Source organism: Lepisosteus platostomus, chromosome 3 (genome assembly GCF_059453375.1).
Source record: "Lepisosteus platostomus isolate fLepPlt1 chromosome 3, fLepPlt1.hap1, whole genome shotgun sequence".
NCBI lineage: Eukaryota > Metazoa > Chordata > Actinopteri > Semionotiformes > Lepisosteidae > Lepisosteus > Lepisosteus platostomus.
The window spans coordinates 65,530,935-65,550,616 of record NC_142613.1 but is presented as its reverse complement, the minus strand read 5'-3'; the positions used below and the strand labels follow the sequence as shown (position 1 = coordinate 65,550,616).

The 19,682-nt window shown below is 36.3% G+C and overlaps 1 protein-coding gene across 2 annotated transcripts in view; it reads right to left on the bottom strand.

Moving 5' to 3' along the window:
* Nucleotides 1-19,682, bottom strand: part of dlgap2a (discs, large (Drosophila) homolog-associated protein 2a) — a 416,982-nt gene that overhangs the window by 119,191 nt on the left and 278,109 nt on the right. For both annotated transcript variants that reach the window (XM_088626474.1, XM_088626475.1), the window contains one exon: nucleotides 4,933-5,990. In XM_088626474.1, coding sequence (XP_088482600.1) covers nucleotides 4,933-5,990 — 1,058 coding nt within the window. The remainder of the gene's footprint in view (nucleotides 1-4,932; nucleotides 5,991-19,682) is intronic.

Genomic DNA, 19,682 nt, shown 5'->3' with positions numbered 1-19,682 from the left:
TGGCTGATCAATGAAAGTAATACAGCTGGACTCTTTTTTTGATATTTTGAATATCCATGTACTGTATATTCAGTAAAAAAAGGAGATTCTTTTGCCTGTTTCATTTGCAGCCGGTCACAGACACATACTGCTTTAAAGAAGAAAATTCAGCATATCACTAAATTCCTTGAAAAGCAGTCTTCAGCAACTTTAAACTTTAAGATTTACTATTCCCATTACTGACTGTTTCAGTAAATTAAAATCTCCTTTTAATTATACTATGTAAACTAGGTGTTCACTTACATTTTTACATGCACCGATTCTCAGTTATTTTTTTATTGTCATACATTGTTTCATCTCAAAAAGACTTTGGATTGGTAAATACAAACCCCATTGGTTATTTAAAAATAAACCAGTGCCAATAAAAATTTTGTAATTGTAATTGAAATTCCCATAATTATTTCAGGGGTTCACAAAGTTTTTTCTTGGCAATGCAAGAATATTTACTTATTAAAGTCTTGGTAAGGTCTCTAGTTTCAGTTACAGGTTTGATGTTCTTCAGGGTCTCACTGGTTTTCCCATCCTTGTAGATAATATGTATTCCATGAGGTCTCAACAGGACTTGGATTTCATTTCTTTGACCTCAAATCGGGTTCCCCTTCTAAGATCCTGACATTCAGCTGGGGTCTCAAAGTAGATGGACCTTGCAGGTGGTCTTGACCTGTGGGATCCTGAACTCGTTTGGATACACTACCAGCTTGGCTGAACTAGGAGCCCGTGGAGTGCAAATACTGTATCTGGGAATGGATATTTGTTGTCGTTAGAGTCACAGCAAGCCAGAGTCCACACTGGAAACAGAGTGTATGCTGATCTTCAATGGTGCTCCTTTAAATTTAAGATGTCCCTGGCAGTTTTTTTCAAAGTCAACCAGGCATGACTCTTGACCCTTCCCACATAGCTTATGTGGCTGCAGGCAGGAGACAGCACTGATATATAGTATAGTTATATAGATATACAGTATGAGTAGAAGAAATCTGCACTATATACTGTATATTACTGATAAAGCTGCAGACGCCTGCATGAGTCTGATGTCTGTATATTCACTGCAATTACTATTAATATCTATTATACTGTATGTAGCGCTATAAAGAAAAGGTTTTGGTTATCTTTCATTCAAGAATTTAATAATCATTATTTTTCAAAAAGAAAGTTTGAAACAAGCAAGGATTCACTGTGACTTCTCTCATCACACTCAAGCAGCAGACTGTAGTGGGCTAATGGGGATTTTGTATTGTTGTATCCGTGACTATATTCAACATCCTCTCAAACGACAATGAATAAAGCCAGTACTCGTTCACAAAGAGCATTTTTCCTTTGCCGTATCTTTTCGGAACCGTACGCAGTATATTTTCCTGAGTCTGATCTGTGGATGTTAATGGTCTTTAAAACATACTGTACAATAGGTGCTGTAACTGAATGGTCCACTAGTATGTATCTGTAATGCTGTTTACTCCACCCACTCATCTCCCAACCCTGTGGGTGACACAGCCAGGACTGCCATTATGACATTGAGGTTAGGAATGATAAAGAAAAGCAAACTCACACATGAAAAGGCGCCTAAAGGAAATACAGAAAGGCGCCTAAAGGAAATATTTGATATTTCCCTCCTTCATGTGTGGAAATCTTCACATTGACCATATAAAAGGGAGAACTACATGTATTGCCTTGCATGTTAAAACTGGTAGAATATTCTACTTCTGTATCTAGGATGTCAATGCCCTTTTTTAAAGTTATTATAGATACACTCCCATTCTCAAGCAAAACATATGACTCTGAAGAAGTAAATAATTTCCTCTGTGATAAACTGTATGCTTACATACTAATATCTTCTAAGTACAACGTTCTTTCACGTGATTTCATACTGCAGTTTACAAAATGCAAAGTGGACTTCCTTATGTGTGAGCCCCCATTCTTTGCAAATTTTTCGTGTTTGTTGTTATCCATATACTGAAAAGGTTATAAAATGTAATATGGCCTTTCAAAAAGGCTTCATTTTCCCAGCATGATGTTATAACACAACATGTCAAGTGAGCTTCAGTGATTACTCTTAAAGACCTTAGTCAACCATTACCTAACAAATGGGATTTTCATTCCCTTATTCTTAAATTGTGCAGTATGTATTGAACTCTTTGACTTCTTGGCATACATAGACAGAAATAACTGGAGCCTTTTATTGCTATTTTTGTTCAGACTTCCAATCATTTTAAATGCATTTCTATCTCATTCCTTCAGATAAAGTATAAAATCTTCCTTGCAAATGCGTCATCATCAGAGGATTGATAATACTGCCTAAATATATCTCGGCAATTGAAAACTGCTCACTATTAATAGCACTATGTATTTACCGCAGTCAGAATTGTTCATTAAATGGCTTCCTGAAGAATGCATTAGGATTAACAGTTATCAGTGCCTGGATCAGGTTTAAAGTTTGGACTGAATTAATTCTAAAAGCACCATATCTGACCCATCAGCAGTACAAAATATGGTCTAATGGTACAAAAAGTTTACGTTGTACCCTGCTATGCCTACTTTAAGTCTTTTCCAGTTCTATCTCTCTATGGCTCTATGCTACAAAAGGTTATAAAGTTGAATAGATGAGTAAAATAAAAAAAAAATGTATTTAATTTTATTTTTGTTTTTTTCCATGTGTAAATCATTTGAAATGTCTACTTTTTCTGCTAACGTTTATTGTGCTAAAATCACAGTGCTGGTGCTAGGGAAATAAGTTCGCTATTTAGTGCACCACTTTACAGTACGCTATCATGAACATTTTTCATTTGTATCCCTAGTTGTGCTCCCATGGACCTGAACTCAGCTAAGAACGCAAACTTTCCCAGTTTTCATTCAATTGTTGTAGTTATTTGACAAATTTGGTTTATTGAATCAATACATTATATATTCAAAGTCCAGTGGAATTGTAATCTGAAGAACAGCGACTATCCGATGACCTCTTTTGACTTTAGAACACACATGTAAATCTATGCCAAACCATTGTCGGTAAAATAAACTTTTATGAGTCTTTAACGATCAGTCTTATCCAGTTTAGCTGATAGTTTATACTCAAATTGGTTGCCACTAACAAGATGTGCATCAGCTCCATGCTCAGATGTGGATAGAAGTGACTTATGAGACTAATTAGATAAAGTTTAAAGGAGGTCATGTGTTTTTCTTCCTTTCTGTTTTTTAAGTGTGGCACTAACCTCTAACCACTAACTTGTTCCTATGCTGGTATGATGTAATCCATGAAATCTTCTCCTTTTTGGTTTAGAGAGCTAGAGTTACATTAGCTTGAAGCTGCATGTAAAGTGTGTCAGTAGGGTAACTGAATCAAACATCGCTTCACAGCAGGATACCACATTGTTTATTGCTAGTGACCTGTAAATGCAACCTCCTGAGACAAATATTGTACATATTTTCTTATTTTCTATTGGGGACCTAAATATAGATCTGCCTTCAGACACTGGTTCAGTTTAGCTCTAACAATCCAATTTATATTAAAGTTAATTATTAAAAATATCCTATGGTGAAGTCTTGACTCATTTTGAATTGATTCTAAAATCCATTTTACAATAAATGTCAAGTTTCTAAACACAAGAAATCAATTTCACACAAAAGGTTACTAGGACAGAAATGTTAGATACTGTATAGCGTAAAAGAACAGAAAATGAAAGACAGCAGAAGAGGAACAGGGTTGCTCAAACATATATTCTTAAATATATTTCTGTTTTAAATAAGCAACTGAACAAAATAATAAATTGTGTGCATATAGGATCAATTTCAAAAGTGGTGCTGTAAGTTATTATTTTAGTTTAAAAACTATACAGTACAACCTGGGCAGTGAAGTGTATAGTGTGCAATGCTTCTTTTTCAAAAGGGCATGCAATTATAAGAAAACCTTTCTCATTTTGTCATGTACAGTATATGGGCTTAGATTACTTTGAATTATTTTAGCATGTTTACAAAACATAAACCTTTGCTAACATACAGAATATTTCCAGGATGGTTCTCACAATCCAACTTTCCTTTATGTGAAAGGAAGTTTGGTTTGGTAGGAAACCAAACCTGCTACCTAGTTTGCCAAGAAACTCTTTAACTCACCATTGTACCTTATTTTCTGCTCTTCAACAAGCACTACATAATAAACATGCCCTATAAAATCGTTAATCGAAACTTCACACAAGCCTCAAAGGATTTCAACATCAATTTGCAAATACCCAATGAAACCAAAGACCTGATAACGTTACTTTGATCGGCAGACTCCCTCCTCAGATTTCATCGGCCAAATTAGCTACATTTGACATACAGTAGCCACTCTATACAGTTTTAAACAGATTTAAAAATAAAGACAGAAACAGACCTCAATTAAACCAACATTAATGATTCGAGTGAGGAGCTGCATCAGATTGCGAACTGCAAAGGAACTAGTAAAATGAAAAAAAAAAAACAATGTTTCACCTTCGGTGATGACTTTTTGTGAAGGTCACCTGAAAAAAGCTCCACATTTCATGATTTTTCTTCCTTTCTACTTTTCAGTGTGGACTTCTACTTGTTCCTTTGCAGTATTTACGATGCCAGGTGTTCAATTTTGGTATGGCATCAAGACAAAGAATATTATAACGCATACGGCCGACAGGCACTGTGTAAGAGCCGGCTTACCAGAGCGGTGACGTCGCCGCCCTTCCCTGTAATAGCAGGACTACAGCCCCTGGGCTGTAGAAAGATCTCTCTTTAGCTCACCGGGCTGGGTCCCTGCTGAGTGACGTGAGAGTCCCGGGTTCGAGCCCCTGGCTTAGCGGGGCCGACCTAATGCGGCAAGGGTGCCCGCCTGAGCCCCTGTTGCATTACAATATTATACACAGCTGCTTAGATTAAAGGAAATCATTTTTTCATTACCTGTAGGTAGTGGCATGGCCTCAAGGGGGTTTTAATATCCTGATGCACCATTGGCTTTTCCAAATTTAGAGAGGACTTCCGATATGCTTCCTTGGCTTGGCTGACAGTGAGGGTGGACCATGAGCTCCTTTTCATGAACTTTCCCTCTGGGGCCATGGCCAGCCCTTCACAAGCAGAGCACTTCACGTCATTGTTGCTTTTGGAAGTCTTTAGTGTGAGGTCTCCAAAGTGGCCCTGTATAGACTCGGGGTAACAATGAGTGATGTGGTCAACGTGGTGCCGACTCATGACGCTGGGTGTCCTATAAGTGCTGTCACTGTCCAGATTGTCATCAGAGCTCCACCAGCCTGTCATCCCTGACCGGTGCTTGGAGTCTGGCTTCCTCTCCTTGCTTTTACTCCTCTTGCTGTGTTTGGAGTGGTGGCTGTGGTGATGGCTGTCACTCCTGCTGTCTCCTTTCGTCCCGTTCATGTTGCTTTTGGAAGACCCCTCCAAAGAGTGGGACTTTGTGAAGAGCTTCTGCACCGAGTGGACGAGGTGGCGTATTCGGCCCGGGCTCTCACTGCGCTGCTCGGTTGTGGAGGTCCTCTGGTACTGCAAAGTGTGGAAGCCATCCCTGTGGAGCGGCAGCTGCTTTTCAAACTGATCTAAGAGATTGGCTGGGATGCGGTTGATTTTGCTGCTGGCGTGCGACATGGCGCAGTCGTCCCTCGTGTCGTAATGAGAGCTGTAGTGCATTCTGGGGAAAGTGCTGCTGGAGACGTGGTCGCCCATTATTGTGGGAATCATCATGCATTCCGAGTGGATGGAGCTGCGCGGGGAACAGCGGTGATGGTCCATTTGGCAGCTGTCTGAAGGGCTGAGCAGATAGGATTGCCGAGAATCTTGGCCATGATGAAGGTGGTCATGAGAATGTTCGCACTCCGCTAAGCCACAAGTGTGTCCTGATGTGATCTGGGGCTGTGTTCGGCTGCCAGATAAACCCTTCATGTTCCTTGGTGTAGGAGAGTATCTGTCCTCATTGAAGTGCTGAGATGGTGACCATGAATATTGCTGGTCTGTTAATGAAAGAGAGAAATTTCAATGTCTGCAGTGTTTATCCAACAAAACAATGTATTTATTTTAGCAATATAAAGCATTTATACAATACTTGTATTATTTAATACAGGAAAGTATCAGGAGTTATAATGAATTCAAGAATAGATACGTAGCTAGAGTGTCCATTGAAATCCTACAGAACAATTCACATACAAATGCAGATAAAGCTGATCAATCATCACCTCTGTTTAGTATCTTATAAGCTCAATTTCACAGCTTTTTTAATATACAAAGGAAGACACCCAATTTGTGTGTTATCCTCAAATACATTTTGTGTTAAATGTTTTTTAAGAGACATATGTCTTTTTTTAATGTCTCATTTCAGTCCTGGAGGTTCATGCTGAAGTAAAATGAGCACTTACTCTTTTACTTCAGAAAAGATTTCTTCCTTTTCAAAGTATTGGTGCTATTGTTTATATTGCATATTCTTGAAATATATTTTAATGTGCCTTCAAGCTTTAGTGAATCTAAATTCTTAAATAAAATAATGATTCTGACTGTAACTACAGTAACTCTGTAACTACAGTTGTTTTCTACATAAATATTCTGTCATACACTATATGTTTTATTTCTACATAATCATAGCACATTGGTTATATTTACATAGTGTAGGTCTGCTCAAGCAGTATATAGTGTGCATTGCTTATATTTAAAGAAAAATGAATAACATTTCTTTTATTTTTATTGATACAGAAAAGAACGATTTATGGTCTTCATATACTGTACTATTCAAGGCTAACTTGGAATGTATAGTGCAGTGCCAGATTTCCTTTAAGGTTCTTTACCTTAGTTTTGCAACTTCAGCAGCTCATTATTGATTTTAAAAATGTGTGTAAAAATCACTGTGCTGTGACTTTAGTGAAAACTTATTATTCATGAGTAACTAGAATTATGGATCTCACAGCAGTCAAGAGCTTCCCTGTAATGTTTCCAGTGAATTTGGTGTTTGTCATATTAGACACAATACAAGGATAATCAGGAGTCATCTCCACAAAAATGAAGTTGTCTGGAACAGGACAGTACATTGAAAATTATGCATGGTTTTGTTCTTAGTAGAACACGCTGTGTTCTGCAAGATTAACAATATTGTAATAAAGTAACTAAAAACTAAGGACCTGGTTAATAATGAAAAGTTTCCCTTTTTAACAATTGAGAATGTTGTGATGAGTAGGCTCACATGTACCATTTTCATTCATACTATACACATTAAAATAATAGCCTGTTATTCAAGTTCCATTCCAGAGTGTTATTGAGGTGGAACAGCAGATATTCTTAATACGAGGTTTTCTGTTTAGATTCTAATTGACATCTTTAGTTGTAAGATTAAAGCTACATTACACTTTCTTTTGAGACAAAGTCAGACATTAGGATCTTCTTATCTTATATTAAACAAAGCTTAATGTATTTGTTTTTTTTTTTCTGTGCGGTTGATCATAACCTCTTCCATGAAAATAAACCGTAATATTATTATTGTACCTGCAGTACAATTGCACTATCTCTATATGATATACTGTACTGTAAGGGGGCAGAAACTAAAGCAGAAAAAAAAATGGGAACTAAGAGTATCTGTACTCTGGTACTGCTTGATCACAGTAAGAGACAGAAAAAGACAGTAAATTGTAATCCATTTTAAATCCAGTATTAACATCACTCTTCTTGCTCATTTCTTTTTCACATCCTTCCCTTCCCCCACCTTCCCTTCACCTTTACATCAACGACATCCTTCAGTAAAGGAGGAGGGGGGAGTTCTGACAGCCCTTACAGAAAGGTGGTCATTTTCCACAACTGGGTCGAGTTCCCCCGATAAAGCTCACTATCGCACCTCTTCTCTGCCTTAACTATGGTTCGATCAAAATGCTTAGATTAAGAACATACACATATTTCATGCACTATGCACTATATTACAAATACTGTATGCACTATATTACAAATAATAATAGCATTACATTTATATAGCGCTTTTCTGAACACTCCACTCAAAGCACTTTACAGGTAATGGTGTAGCCCCCACCTTGGGGATGCGACAGCAGCCAAAGTGTGCCAGTGCGCTCACCACATGCCAGCTATCAGTGGGGAGAACAGAGTGATGAAGCCAATTCATAGATGGAGATTTAGGGGTCTGATTGTAAATGGGAAATTTGGCCAGGATGCCAGGGTAACACCCATACTCTTCTCGAGAAACATCCTGAAATTTTAATAACCACGGAGAGTCGTGACCTAGGTCTTATTAAAGGACGGCACCTTTTTATGTCATAATGTCCCTGTCACTGTACTGGGGCATTAGGATCCACACACACTACCAGGCACAGCAACCTTAACTTTCCAAGTAGGTCTCCCATCCAGGTACTGACCAGCCCCACACCTGCTTAGCTTCAGTGGGCTACCAGGTGTGAGCTGTAGAGTGATATAACTGCTGGTTGCAAAGATTTCCCTACATAATCTATGGTAAATGAAAAATACCAAGAGTTGAGTAAACATAGAAGTCTTTAATTCATTATTTGGATTGTCATACTTCAGTTCAAAGAATGTTATGCACTTACTTTGAACAGCCAGGTACTGTTGTGTCTATGTTCTCCTATTTCTGCTCATATTTAAAACACTAAACCAAAATAAAGTTTAAAAACACTCATTAAAGAAAATGAAACACTTCATAACTGTGTGTGCTGTGCATTCAGGTTGATCAAGTGATTTGAATAATTTGATTTGCTCTGTTTCACTTTGTCATTAGCTTTTTAATCCATTTATTGACACGTAATGTGTAACTGGAGGAATTCAAATGAGGGCAGATTAGGAACAATTTAGGAAACTTGGTGTACATTCCGTTGAAGGCTTTATAATAACAGAAGATGAGAAGATATCAAACATAAATGGAACCTATCTTTGCAAGCAGCAAACACAAGGCAGGATACAGCCTGGACAGGCTGCCAGGCCTTAGCACACAGACACAAATACACACACACTCACACCAAGGCCACATTTCACATAAGCCAATGAACCTACCAGTATGTCATTGGGCTATGAGAGGAAACTGGAGAATCCAGAGGAAAACCCATATAAATGTAGGGAGAACAAACAAACTCCATGTGGGGATTGAATGCAGGTTACCAACGCTGCATGGCAGCAATAATAACCACTGCGCCACTGTGCTGCCCAAAGCAGCTATACTGTATTTTGTCAGTTTTTTATTTTACAAAAAATAAAGCATTAAGCTTGGCACTTTGAAAATAGCAATATAGGATGCAAGTCATCTAGAAAGTCAATGTACTAGCTTACACATGCCAATATGCATCTACATATAATACTGTAAGTATTTTGATTCACTCACAATACTGATTCAAATGTTCAATTTAATAGAAACCTTCTAAAGGTTTAAGAACCCTAAAATTTAGAATAACATTAACAGGTTATTTGAAAGAGTTTTGCAAATGAATATTAATGACTGGCTTGTTTAGATGAAATATTGTGTACAGATTTGGAAAGGAAATTCACATTTTTATACTGAAAATGATGTCTATGCTAGGAAAATGTACAGAAGTGAAAAAATGATGTAGTTCAGATATCAATTTTATTTTTTTTTCATATTCATTCTACAGTATGTAGAATCAGATGACACTTCATGTTTGTAGTCACCCTTCAGTAGCACTTGAGAAAGCTCTGTGTTCTCTGAAAAACATTTCACCCCTACATGGATAATAATATACTGTCAGAAGCATCTATGATGATAGTGCATTTCAGAATCCTTATCTTCTTATTGAAAGATGTGACTGGCGATTGACCCATGAATGCCTGCTTTACAAAGTAGTTGCTGTATCAGCAAAGCAAAGACAGTCAGTAAAGGTGAGAGTACTTTACACAAATCATTTACAATGGGTTTTGATAACAGCTGTCCTCTAATATAAGTGAATAATCTTTAAAAATACTATACTGTATATGAAGAATGATCACACAATCACATAATTTAGGTCCATACTTCCATTTAAAAGAATGTTGTAAACAAAAAAATATAAAGTCAAACATTTCTCTGGGTCAGATATTCATGACATTCATGACATACAGTAAGATAAGATCACTTTATTGGCCATATACAATTTCTTGCATTCATTCATGCTATTATTAAATGCTTCTTTTTGAAAAAGTCATTCCTGGCTGGTAAGTTAGACAACATTATCTTCTCTTGACTAAACATCTATTCACCACCTCGTTTGACAAATATAGCTCTTATTTCTTTTACACATATGTAATTTATGTCAATTGCTAATCGTGACAAGAACCATTAATTTTAAGAAATACTAGCTTAGGTTAACTAAAACTGAAAACTCATTTCCAGTGCCCAAATTAAAAGGTATACAACAGCAATGCACTGATTTCCATCTGTGTTTTTCACAACTCTTTTAGACACTTACAGTATCTGTTCACTTACAATGGTTTAAATCATATGCCTAATTTTCTTTCTAGTATTACATAAATATGAATAATGTGCCTTTGTGTATCAGGGACTAATTTTCCTGATATTATTTATATATTTTCTTATATACTGTATGTGCTGCTGTGGACACAGTGAAAGCTTTGTCTCGTTGTAGCAGTCTGGTCATATTTTAGGGGTCATTAGGTAAGTTATTTTATTTTACACTAAAGGGGATGGCTGAAGTTTTGTTTTGCATTTTAGAGTGCTTACAAAAATATACATTCGATCACCAAAAAATTATATTGGTAACTCAATGCCTTAAATATCGCCGTTACACCCAAAATCCTTGTGAATATATTTTATATCTGACCACAGCTGTAAATCACATAAACAGTAATTTGTTGAAATTGGTTAATACTTGTGTAAACACAAGCACTTTATTTACTTTGTGAATTGTCTCTTATTAGTGTTTGTTTCGTTTTTTTATTTTATTCTATTGCTTAAATGATTTATAACTCTTTGATTATATTATATGTTTTCTTCATCTGGTTCTTCTTCCCAGGATATAATTGAAATGGCATATAAAAGATTCTAATACTAAAAAAAAACATTTTTCTTAAAAACATATCTAATACATCATCCATATAAAACTAAAAAGGCCTATATTCAAAACAAACAGATGCTAAACATTGATATTTAAGCATCTAACTATAATAATACGTATTATTGCACATCAAAGTATAATTATATTCAACCCAAGGACAAAAGTACCATTAAATATCTATATGTGCCGGTTTGCAGTTTTACCTCAATTAGGTTCTCAAATATGTGGGATTATGATTATGTAATATGACCTTACATGGGACATACAGTACATTTCAAATACTGTTTAATTGCCTTGGTGTTCAAAGGGATTACCTAAATAGGTAACCAATGCTCCTACCTAATGTCTGGGTCATGTACACAAATCATATCATGAATATTGCTGAAGTTCCAATGAACTGTCATGTGATACACAGTGCCCAAATATAAAATTGTGGTAGGGGAAAGCTAAATAATATTTTTTCTGTTTTGTAATTAACACAAACAATTATGTTTGGAAAACGAACTAAATGATGCTCGGACTTGTTAACATACAATTACATAATCGTGAAAAAGAAACAGCACAAGGCACATATAATGTTTTTTTAAATCTAAACACAAAAAGGCAAATAACAGTATTGGTATTAGTAAAATAATGAAGTAGAGTAGTAAGGCTGTAGCACTACTATGCCTGTTTTGTACTGTAAGAATACACTTAAATAATTCAAGAATTATGAGATCTTATTAAATAAAAGCATGAGACACGTTGTTCTTCATTTACTGCCTCATCACATCAATGTTACTTTTGTTGAACATGCCTTGCTTTATGTGAGGTAAAACACACTGTAAAATCTATTACATTCTGTGAATAAAACAATTACATGAGTAGGGAAGTAGTGTAAAACAATTTGATGGTTTCATACGATGCTGCTGGCAGTTTATAATCAGCATTGAGAATATTTGCTGAAAAAAACAATAGAGTTAAAGAGGAATATTGAAAATGCAATCCATACTCTCAAAGGATTTAAAATTAACAGTTACTGTACAGCAACTGATTCGATGATTTCAGAGAATGTTGAAAGAGATTTTGAGAGTCATAGTGTCTGCTTTCTGGCAGGAGTTAGCCTAAACTAAATTAATTCCTTCCACTGTTTGATTAACAACCTCTTTCCACACTTGCATTAGAAATGCAGAGGATGTATAAAGTCCTGTATTTTATTGCTATTACATTTTGATATAAATAGACTATATTTGACTTGAATACTGTATAACAAATATGGCAAAAATTGGAAAATGGGAACCAATTAATGATAAAGAAAAGAAAATACAGCACCAAGATATACAGTACATAAGAGTACCGTGCTAAAGAGCAGCATATTAATCATGCCACAGTCTGTCCTTTACTAATGTCTGCTAGATGCTGTGAAGCAACTTCATTGTACTGTAGCATATAGAGAATTGCTTGGTTCCGCTTTTGTCAAAGAAGACATTTCCCGAGGTAAGACAAAAGATGCATTTGCAAGTACAAATTGTCTACTCTTCAAATCTTTTTTAAGCATTCAGTTCTTCCAGTCTGGCCAAGTTGCTTTTGAGTGGTCCCTGCAGCATAACACACATGACATTGTAACATATGTCATGTACAGTAGGCCTGAAGAAATGATAGAGGAAACACATGACGGAAAACGGAGAAGAAATATTTATCATGTGGAAAAATCACATAGAAGTTTGCAAAATACTGTATGTTGCAATGTCAATGAAACCTCCGGCAAGAAAGGAGTGCATTATAAATATCAGAATATTCAGACTCAATTGGTTCACTCACTATCACCTTGGAACCTCATTATCCGCTGTATTATTATAAGTATACTGTATTTATCCTTTTCACTTTCATCACCTTTCGTGTGTTCTTATTTTAAGTTTCCAAAAAGCTCTTGCTGACTACAGGAATCATAAAACACCCCCCAGGAGTAATACATTTCAACCCCATTAAAAAGAAGATCATATTTTATTAGGGGTATATAAAAACAGTGAAAGTTTCCAATTGTAAATTCTGAATTTACAGAAATAGTTACAGAGTATAGATGCAGATCCCAAAAGATTTATGTATAATTTACGAAGTGACTGTCCTTACAAAAACTGCCCAACAGTTTTAGTAAAACATACAGCACTTAACATTGTTTGGGATGTTATAGACATGTAGAGAGCTGTGAATAAAATATTATTTCACAATTTCTGTAGCTTCCTTAATTAAATCTATTTGTGATCTGAGACACAGAGGAGACAGGCCCTAGGAATTATGGGAATAAGAAAGAATTGCAAAGAAATGAACACTTTTATTTTACAGTCCAGTCTAATCCATATTTAAATATTATCATTTTGCTGTGCTTATCAACCGCTGTTCAGACGAACAGTGGTTTTGCATGACTCTGTGACCTTTCTTAGCTTGAGCAATGCTAGGTTTAGAGTCATAAATGGGCATTAATGAATAACCCAATTCTGAAACTTGACATTTTGCTTGAATTTACTGTGAGACTGAATTGGACTCTTGTCTTTGACTGGTCTATAGACTTAATGTTTAGTGAAAGAATAATAGATTGAGAAGCAGAATTTAAAGTGTCCTTTAGATATTTATGACTGTTGCCAGAAATAGTATACAGAAGTCACCTTTCTTCCCAGCGGTCTCTACCCAGGTATACTCTCGCTGCTGGATATAAGCAAAATTCAGAGCCAGACTATTAAAATACATACTCAATGTGGGAGATTCTTTTCAAAAAGTATATAAACTATAAACTTTTTTTTTAGTTTCTGAATATAACTATACAGTATATTTGAATACTTAGTTATTTCCAATCTGATTTTCACCAGCCAAAAGCCCAAAACATTTTTTTTCCCTTTTTACGTTTTCCATCGTGGAATTAACATCTCTTTGTTCCTTTGCAGTTCACAGACTCCTGATTCGAGTGATGAAGTGATGCAGGAGTGATGTATTCACTTGCTGGGTAGAGTGTAATTTTCCAATTTTCTAAGTATAAAAATAATACTGGTATTCTGACTTGTATTACTTCATATGGAAAGGGGTTAACTACTCCTGAGTCCCCTGTTGTGAATGTACAAATTGAGGAATTCTGTATCACAGAACACATGGGTAGAGGAACTACAACTGGTCTCACAGAAACAAGAATGAGTTTCAGAAAGAGAAGGTTTTCAGGCAGTGACCCACACTTACTGAATGTAATGTGCTACTGTACAACATTTCAGAGCGTGGTGCGTTGTTGTTGATTAACAGTAGTTGGTTGACACTGTTATCCAAGGCATGTTTATAATATGATGTTATAATTAATTGCAACCATATGCAGCAAGAAACACTTGGTCGCGTCACTTGTTTAAGGTAAAAAGTCCCATCTGGGATTTTAACCCACAGAATACAGAATACAGATACAGAATCCTAACTTTTTCTCCATACTTCCTCCATAAAGCCCAGTTTTTGGATGTAATGTCGAGGCATTATTTTTAATCTCTTGATACTTCTAAAAATGTTCCTTTAGCTGTTTTTGTTACTGTACTGTAGGTGAGAATAATTTGATCAGAAGCAATGTAAGATGTTCCCTGCAAAGCAAGTCCAGAGAGACATACACTGGGAAGTAATAATCTTATAAAATACTCCTTTCAGCATAACTGAAACAGCATGTTTTTTCAAATACGTTCAAACCTCAGTCTCTGTATACGTCTAGAACTTAAACCCGAAATACATGCTTGCTTTTATAGTGCTGTTTTGCATTTCTCCAATCACTTACTTAATTGGCATCCTGCATCAATCCACGTAAAAGTGCATCTGTCTTTTGAAGGAGGAAAACCACTTCACAATTAAAGCCTTTTCATCACTCTTCTTCATGCAATGTAATTACCTTTATCTGTGTCAGAGGCTCATTATCCTCTGCATCAATAAAATATAAATAACCATTTTCTTGTACACTTCTCTTGATTTAAATGATAAGAAATCAACAAAAACAAAGTAAAACATTAAAGGAGAACTGATGGATTCCAAATCCTGTATTGGTGCTGCTGTTTATGCTACAGCACATACTTCATGTCTGATCTAGGTAATTAGCTCTTACTGCTTTTTTGTGTGTTTTGTATGGGGACGTCCACTAATTCCTCATTATGGGTACAGTATACTGTACAGTAGTTCCTCACGCATGCAAGTTTAAGCCAAAGAGTATTTATCTACAGTAACAACAACAAAACAACCACAGAATGTACATTTTGCAGGGTGTTGCCTTATCTTCTGGCATGGAAGATGTTTTTAACGAATACATTTAAAGAATAAATTATATTGTACTTTTTTTTATCCAGCAGATACAGCTTCCCGCTTAAACGTGTTCTATGTTTTCTAAGCTTCGTTAAAAATACATTTCTGAAGCATTAACTAGACTGCAAATACAGACTCTTAAGTACTAAGAGATGGGAGGGTGTTTGCAGTACTCAATGTGGCAAAAACTTATAGGCTGTTCACTTTCAATTTACATTTACCTTACAAATTTATATTTTACTTAATGGTCCAACAATAAATTCTTTATGCTTCACTGGTAAATTGTCTGTATGCCTCTGATGTAAAATTAATAACTAGCACATAAATTCGGATGATTTTCTCTGGCTGCTAAAAGACAACATTGTCTTACATAAAGCAAACAACAAATTGCAGCATTGAACCAAAATGTTTGTATCGGGAAAAGTCCCATCCACCATCACTTAAGAATAGCTAGATTCACAAGAGTGTTTAGGATGATTACTTTAAAACTGCTAAATCACCATATCATACAGGTAACATTCTTTTAATATGTTTTATTTCTGTCAGCTGAGATTGAGCATGATGCATTCTGACAGCTTTTATTTTTTTACGGCCTGTACAAAGCAAATACATAACCCTATCAGTCAAAGACTAGAACGGGTCTTATAGATGAATTATTTTTAAAGTGTTGCTTGCTCTGAGCACATTTATAAACTTGCAGTTAAATCACAGTTGGGACCAAATTGTTGCTGCCTGAAACTTGGCAAAGACACAAGAGAAGTTTCAGATGAAGGCATCAAGATACACAGGATTCCATTAAAAAGAGAGCTGGTGATATTTTTTTTTGCTTTTATACTCATTTCGTAATTATTATTGAATGCTTGAAGCTTTTTTAGAAATCCAAGAAGCAAAAAAAAAAAACTCAAGTATGTTAACCCAAAGCTAAAGATGGCTTGAAAATAGAATATGTAAAAAAGATTAAAAGCATTTGGATTCCTTTGATTTTTCTACAATGCATATATAATTAATAAGGGTTTTTGCAGTTTTGCAGAAAAAATGTTAAACTAGTTAAGGAGACTTAACTTGGAATTTTTATTAAAACAGGCTTCTATCTGTTGCACTGCACATTAACACATGGATAGGTTGTAAAACACTTAAGAGCCCATTTTTGGGGTCTGGAACCATGACTACTTTGAGTAAATATAAAGTTTAATAAAATACATTCATAAAACAATTGACCCACAAACACAGCAGTTTCAATGTCAATGACTTGTTTCACAAAGACATTTGGTTTATGCTGCAGTTCTTTTTTCTAAGGGCTTATTCATCCATTTTAAGAACCATGAGAGTCTTTGAGAGAACCATGGGGAGGAGGCTGGCAAGTAAGACGATTGTCACCTTATAGCCTTGGGTACAGTACATCCGTCCAAGTTGCATTGGTGAAGTAGCCAAGATAGGAAACTATCCACAATGCATTGTATGGCTGTTGAATGGGATTTTTTATTCAATACCCATTGATTTTCAAGTGGTTTGCAGAATAAATGTGCCAGACATACTGTATGCAGACATGGTAAAAATGCTTGTTTATTAAAAAAAACACCAAGTGAAAAATGCCAAATATCTTATCTTTCAGGGAGGGATGTACTTCAATTTCCATGGAAACAGAATTATCTTTTTTGAAATGCAGGACTATTTTTGTACATGCAACCCAGTAAGTCAGTTTTTTTTTAAAGGAAAGCAAACAATGTCATTTTAAAGAACCTCCTTAAGGCTCGTTGAAGTACAGTATAGATATGATATTTAAAAATGTACTAACACCACTCATTTCAACAACTCCTCTACTGACTAGTTTACATAAAAAGAAATACACATTTTTGTGGTTTTGAGACAATGTAACGAGTGGTAAAGAACCACAACTGAAAAGCAAAGCACAGAGGTTTCTGTAGAATGTATGCTTGCTTTTTTATTCCTGTTTAAATATCTGCCACACTGCTTTGTTGTGTCAGCTTTTCAAATATGTAAGATATCATCATACAGTATACAGTATATGATGCTGAAGTTGTGATAAAGAGGCTCCGGGTTGACTTTTCCTCTAAGAGCTCAACTGAGATCAATCGAAAGAGTGTGATACATCAGTTTACACATGTACTATAATCCCACAGCTGTACAGTACTTCTACCACAAAACCCCATCTGCAACTTGTTTATTCAAAGAAAGACATCTTATCTCTCCAAATCTGCACCCTAATTTATTCACAATTAGGCAGATTTTAGGTATCTGGACTTCCACTAGGTTTCCAATGACTGTTACATAAAATGTGAGTTTTTAGCACCTTAAATCACTGATGTCAATTCATAACATATAAAGGGTCCTACTGTTTTAGTGAACTAATACAGTAGGTTTATTGATTGAGTCATGCTGTTCCTGTGGATAACAAAATACTGATCTGATATAATTTCATCAAAATGCCAAGTGCTCAGTGTATTGTTTTTAGTAAAGTAAAAATTGCAAAAAATGAGAGATTAAGAAAGTTAACAATAGTCTTTTAAATAGACATGATTTAATTGAATGCAAGAACGCTGACAGATATGACCACATTCGAAGATACTATAGCTTGTCTGTGAGAGTGGTTGCCAAGAGAACGAGATTATAATTCAACAATCAGCAGACTAGCCCAGAGACTCCAGAAAATCAGGCCTACAGTATGTGGGACAAGCCACATGCTGACAGGCAAAGTGTTATTTATAACAAGTAATAGGTTTATTCCATGTTGAAAAAAAGAAGAAAGAAAACACAACACAACACAAAACACAACGTTTTGGCTGCGGACCCTTCTTCAGGTGTCTTTACACACAGTGATTAAATTACAATGGCATGACCTCAAGACAATAATGTTCATGTCTGTCTGTGGCCAGGTTTTTCTCCTGACCTGAGCTCAGTATAACATCTATCGGATCAATTAATCAATATTATCATTGGCAGGACAGAATTACGAAAGTCCAATCATGTCCATCTGGGTGCAGGAAGAGTATTTGAAGGTTTCACAGTGTTACAACCTCGGATTCACACTATACCTCTGCTGCCCCTTAAAAAAGGCGTCGACTTCGTTAAACTGCTAACCAATCACCACACCTGCTTAACAACACACCCCTGGTCTCGTCCTGTTTCAGGAACTCCAAACACCACAATCATTGTTCAGTATTTTGGGTCTTTCTGGTTGTGAGCCTCTCTTTTTTCGCCTTGACAACTAATTCCTTGTGTTCTTCTGCTTTTTGATTTAAGACTGGTTGGTTTTCCGACTACGTTTTTGTGGATATCGGTTTTGTGGGTTTTACTACCTCCCGCTTTTTTACTTTGAAGATTTCGGATTGTTAAGGTTATTAACGACTACAGCTACTATTATTCGGCTATTGGTATTAGCATTTTTTGTTCCTACCCTACCTGGCTAACTAAAACTTTGTCTTCAGGATCACTGCCTCCCTTTGTCTCTCGGCGTTTTTGTCTTGTCTGCATTGTTTCATCAACTAAGTACACCCCAGGAACTACTAGGATCCTACTCGCCTGGTTGTGCACATGCACGTAACACACAGCAGCCTGCCCGGAGGCTGATGAGGCCCATACGTCAATACCGGTGGCGTTAATAGCTAGGATAGGTTATGCCTAATTTTAACTTTGTAATATTTCATTTTGACATTGTGGTATGTTTCATACTGCAGATGTGTTATTTGTATTTTTGTTTCTGTGATTTTGATATAATTATAATAATAATAATAATAATAATAATAATAATAATTGCTTACACTTATATAGCGCTTTTCTGGACACTCCACTCAAAGCGCTTTACAGGTAATTGGGTCTCCCCTCCACCACCAATGTGCAGCATCCACCTGGATGATGCGACGGCAGCCATAGTGTGCCAGAACGCTCACCACACATCAGCTATCAGTGGGGAGGAGAGCAGAGAGTAATGAAGCTAATTCATAGATGGGGATTATTAGGAGGCCATGATTGGTAAGGGCCAATGGGAAATTTGGCCAGGACCCCAGGGTTACACCCCTACTCTTTTCGAGAAACGCCCTGGGATTTTTAATGACCACAGAGAGTCAGGGCCTCGGTTTTACGTCTCATCCAAAGGACAGCACCTGTTTACAGTATAGTGTCCCCATCACTATACTGGGGCATTAGGACCCACGTGGACCACAGGGTGAGCACGCCCTGCTGGCCCCACTAACATCTCTTCCAGCAGCATCCTTAGTTTTTCCCAGGAGGTTTCCCATCCAGGTACTGACCAGGCTCACACCTGCTTAGCCTCAGTGGGTTGCCAGTTGTGAGTTGCAGGGTGATATGGCTGCTGGATATCTATGCTTACTTGATTTA